Source organism: Babylonia areolata, chromosome 16 (genome assembly GCF_041734735.1).
Source record: "Babylonia areolata isolate BAREFJ2019XMU chromosome 16, ASM4173473v1, whole genome shotgun sequence".
Taxonomy (NCBI): domain Eukaryota; kingdom Metazoa; phylum Mollusca; class Gastropoda; order Neogastropoda; family Buccinidae; genus Babylonia; species Babylonia areolata.
The window spans coordinates 11,645,771-11,650,568 of record NC_134891.1 but is presented as its reverse complement, the minus strand read 5'-3'; the positions used below and the strand labels follow the sequence as shown (position 1 = coordinate 11,650,568).

The window sequence follows — 4,798 nt, the reverse complement described above, 5'->3', positions numbered from 1 at the left end:
AGTCTGACTAAGCGCATTGGCCGAGTGATTGGGTTACCCTGCTGGTCAAGCATCTGCTTGGCAGATGTGTAGCGTATATGGATTTGACCAAACACAGTGACGCCTCCTTCAGTCCTTGAGCTACTGACACTGATACTGATACTGCATTGCATACAAAACACAACCAAGCTTCAAAGACTTTCTGCAAAAGAAACAGTAATGTTCACCTGCAAAATCAAACATTCTGCATATGCTAGAACATTCACAGAAAAATATGCAGACTTAACGATAATTTAATTGGCTAGTACTAGTAGTAATACTACTGTAGTAACTTTTCTGCTTTCATAAATTTTTAATCTATCTCAGGAAGAGCATTTGCTTCACTTCAGTTTTAAAGAGAAACCCTTTCCACAAATCAAAGGAAAGCCACTGCCTCACCAAATAGGTCAAAGTGACATACACACAAAACAAAAAGTGACAATGCTGATAAAGACAACTGAAGCATGAGTCAAGGATTCACTAACACAGCAGTGACTGAGCCAACCCTAGACTCCCAGTGAACTCCCAGTTGTGCCCCCCAGCATGTGTACATGACTACAGTGCAGATAGTCAGTCAGTAGCAAGACATGAAATTACAAAATAAAATCACACTTGCAGCCCCAAAACCCCACTTCAGCTAAGAACGGTCTACAGGTGAAGTGGCTGTTTCAAGCTCCAGCCACAGAGTGGAGGGGTGGTCAATACTGTAGGAGCTTCATTCTATTTATAGTGCCTGATGCAATGTTCCCCTGGGGACCCAAAGGCACAGGCACACCTGTACCTGTAAAACTGACCCGGTTTCACTCCTGTTTTGTACCACACATGTGGCAACAGGGCAGGGGTGGATATATCCACCATCCCCCCCACCCAACCCCACCCCCAACAAATCATTTCAGCATGCTATAAATCCTTCATAGCTGGCCACTGAATCCTGTTGGGTTTCCCCAAGCTGATGTCTTTCATCATCATCCTCTGTTGGAGCTGGGATAAAATACAATTCAAACATAATTAGAAAAATTCAATTAACTAACTCAAGTGTAAGGTGCACATATAAACAAACTTGGACTGAAGTTTCATGTATTCATTAAAAAAATAATAATAATAATGAACAAAGTAAAGTGCAAAAGTGCACAAGTAAGTAAACTTGGACAGAAGTTTTTCTTGCTTTTTTTTCCCAAGGTTCTGGGATTTAAAAAAAGAAGACAAAAGAACTTGCACACAAAATGTATAAAATGCTAATACTATTACTGTTTGTAGCACTGCAAACTGCAGTTTCTTTTACATGTATGGGAACAATTATGTAGGAAAAGACCCGCCAACATGCACGCACACATAAATAGCTGCACACACATCCGTTGAAATGCTGTTTAACTGGAAGGGAAAAAATCTGAGGCAAGATTTGACATGAAAACCAGTGACATAGATGGAAGGAGTCACTGGAAGTGAGTTAAGAGTTCATCTACATGCGCTTATCCTTCTGGGAACAAGTCACAAAATCTACAGCCAAGGCTAACAGCACTAAAGGCATCTTCAGCAGATCCTTTGACTACCTGTCACAACAGACCTTCTTCAGCTGTACAAGGCCCTTGTCCATACATTGTTAGAATATGGACACTGTGTCTGGGAGCCACTGCAGAAAACGCTGTCCTGTACAATAAAACTGAAGTACAACGCTGAGCAACAAAGCTGTTCAGCCTGTTGTCATCTTTGAGGGATAACTTACATCAGGTGAGACTGAGGATCCTGAGGCTGCTAAGCCTTGCAAATCATGCACATCCCTATGGGATATGATTGAGGTATACATTACAAATACCTCCAAGGCTACACGACGTCAACCTGCCACAGTTTTGAGTTTTTCTGTGGAAGAGATCTACAAGGACACAATTTTAAACTCCAGTAAAACTGACATAGGCTCAAAGACAGAGAAAATTTCTTCTAAAAATTTCTTCCCTCTGGAACAGCTTGCCAGATAGCATAGTAACACTAACAACACCCTCTATTAACTCCTTTAAAAATCCCCCCAACTATCATTGGAAAAATGTGCCCATTCTATACTCACCAGCATGTCAAGATCAGGAAGTAAAAAACACAATACTGTTTTTACTTCCCTTCAAATGCCTACCACACATGTTGCCATCTATATATATTTCTTACTCTGCAGAATGATGGACAGGTCCCTAGGAATGGGGCCTCAAACGTCATGCAAGTCAAGTGAATGTGATCACTGTATATTGTATGGGTACAGAATGTGACTTTGTCTTACCTAGAGTAGCAGGACTTGTTTTGCTGTAAAATTATATCAGTTTTCTTTAGTTTGCCTTACTTTTGTTCTGATTATCTTACTTAACCCCTGGACTGCTACTTACAAGTATACCTGCCAGTGATGGGTTATTGCCTGAGATGAGGATGAGGTTATATACTCATAATATTTTATTTGGTCACCATTCTTTATCTGGAATCTTTCCTCTTGGGACTGCAATACTTTTGATTTTGTAAAATCAATCACATCACTTACACTAAGGTACATAAGAAATATTGTTGCATGAATTTTATGTGACACTGATTAAGTGATTTCATTTTAACAAGGTCCTGACATCCATACACGGATTTGTTTTGATTTAGTTGATTTGTTTGATCTATTCTGCGCCGCATAATCAAGAGTAAAACATAGAAGAGCCAAGGGCCTTGTCAAGTCTTCAAAAAATGCTATTTGTGTTGTGCATTTCATCCACTGTTGCTGCTGGTAGTAGAATACTTATAATGTTAGAAAGAGAGAGAGCGAGAGAGACAGAGACCGAGACAGAGAGAGAGAGAGAGAGAGAGAGAGAGTTGAAAGGTTTTGTGTTTTGTCAGCATCAGTAGATGTCCCTTTGAGTGCTATAGACCAATGGTTAAAGTGTTGGACTTTCAATCTGAGGGTCCTGGGTTCGAATCTTGGTGATGGCGCCTGGTGGGTAAAGGGTGGAGATTTTTCTCATCCCCCAGGTCAAGATATGTGCAGACCTGCTTGTGCCTGAACCCACTTCATGTGTGTATGCAAGCAGAAGATCAAATATGCATGTTAAAGATCCTGTTATCCATGTCAGCATTTGGTGGATTATGGAAACCAGAACACACCCAGCATGCACACCCCTGGAAACGGAGTATGGCTGCCTGCATGGCAGGGTAAATAAAGAAAACCGTCATACATGTAAAATGTTATAGATCTGCCTGTGTGTGTACGTGTGCATGATGGAAACCTGACTGAATAACACAGGAGACGAATGATGAGCACCCAGCGGCAACCACCAGTCCGCTCTACCCAGGTAGGCAGCCTGTTGTACAAATGACTCCATGTTTGTAAAGCGCTTAGAGCTTGGTCTCCGACCGAGGATAGGCGCTATACAAGTATCCATATCAATCAATCAATCAATCTAGTGTGAAACAATTCTGTGCAATGCTCTGGTCATGTCTGCACAGGATTTTACATGTCTCAATCATATCACTGCAATCTCAGAAAAGTCTGATACTCAAGCCAGTCAAGGCTCTGCAGCTTCCTATCACTCTGAAAAGTTTTGTATGTCAAATTACTTGTTCAGGCTATCATTTGCCTTGTTAATCTTTACTGTACGTTTTCTGTTTTGTTTATTTTCGTAAGTGGATTGTTCTCTGTGTGTGCGTTTGGGGGGGGGGGGGGGGGGGGGGGGGGGGAGGTGTATTTCCTATACTGAGTGTGATGGGGAGTGTCTTACAGTGATACACAGGGGAGTTCGATTGTCAGCTGTTCTTTTGCTGGCAACAGGTTGGGGCGTAGACAGTGCTGATCGCCTGGAGCTCATGGTGGTAAACGTAAAAAAATAAAATAAAATAAAATAAAATAATGTGGCTATGTGAGTGTGCCAGAGACTAAGCCTGCTTCCATGTGCCGGGTCCGCAGCAACGACCAACAGAGCTGGCTCAGCAGATACTCCATTCAGGAACACATACTAGTCCTCTCTTTCCACACACCAGTGCCAAAAATGACAATCCAGTCACTGACTTTACAGCTATGTTATCCCTGACAATGTAACCAACTCGTAATAGTGCTTTAACTGTTTTGTGTCAGGACTTCCTCGTGTTTTGTCTATCTTTCAATGAAAAAGTGATCCAAAACAAGACTTACCACCAGTATCTGTGCTGTCTTCTCCAGCGTCTGCCATCTTCACCTGTCTTGCACTGATTGGGTGAATAAGGTTGGATCATTTAAACAGTCGTTAAGTTTTGACATCATCATTCCGTGCATGGGGGGCCACCATGTTTGCTTTACCACGTGACCCCTTCGTCACAACCCCCTATGCAGGTGCCCAAGGTCAACCAATACGCGCAGAGCCGGTTGGGCAAAAGGGTCTAAAGCTTAACGATGTTTGTTTCATGATAGCACCGATACATGGACGCTAACTGATATGGCTGTGTGAAAAGTTGAGGCCCAATGACTGTGTTCCCAAAGGCACGTTAAAATGCATGCATCTAACAAGCTTGTGAATACACAGTGACCCAGGAATTGTCACACTGTTAGTCCTGGATGTCATCTTATTATCATAATAAACCCCACTTGGGATTCTAGCGCATTATGATTCCCCAATAAAAAGCTGCTAAGTAGAATATAGTTTACAAAAATACTCAGTCACATACCAAAACTATGATCCACTTGACAAGAGAAAATAATGCTAGTTAATTATACCTTTAATATTAGTCTTCAATATGAGAACTATTTTTTTTCAACTCCACACCCGAACAGTGGATTCATTCGAAAGTCGTGTTT

General features: G+C 41.7%; 1 protein-coding gene across 1 annotated transcript in view; it reads right to left on the bottom strand.

Moving 5' to 3' along the window:
- The window catches only part of LOC143290750 (uncharacterized), a 20,320-nt gene extending 16,075 nt beyond the window's left edge, over positions 1 to 4,245 (bottom strand). The window contains exon 1 of the mRNA XM_076600264.1: positions 4,160 to 4,245. Coding sequence (XP_076456379.1) covers positions 4,160 to 4,196 — 37 coding nt within the window. The 5' untranslated portion in view covers positions 4,197 to 4,245. The remainder of the gene's footprint in view (positions 1 to 4,159) is intronic.
- Between the last annotated feature and the right edge of the window lie 553 nt (positions 4,246 to 4,798).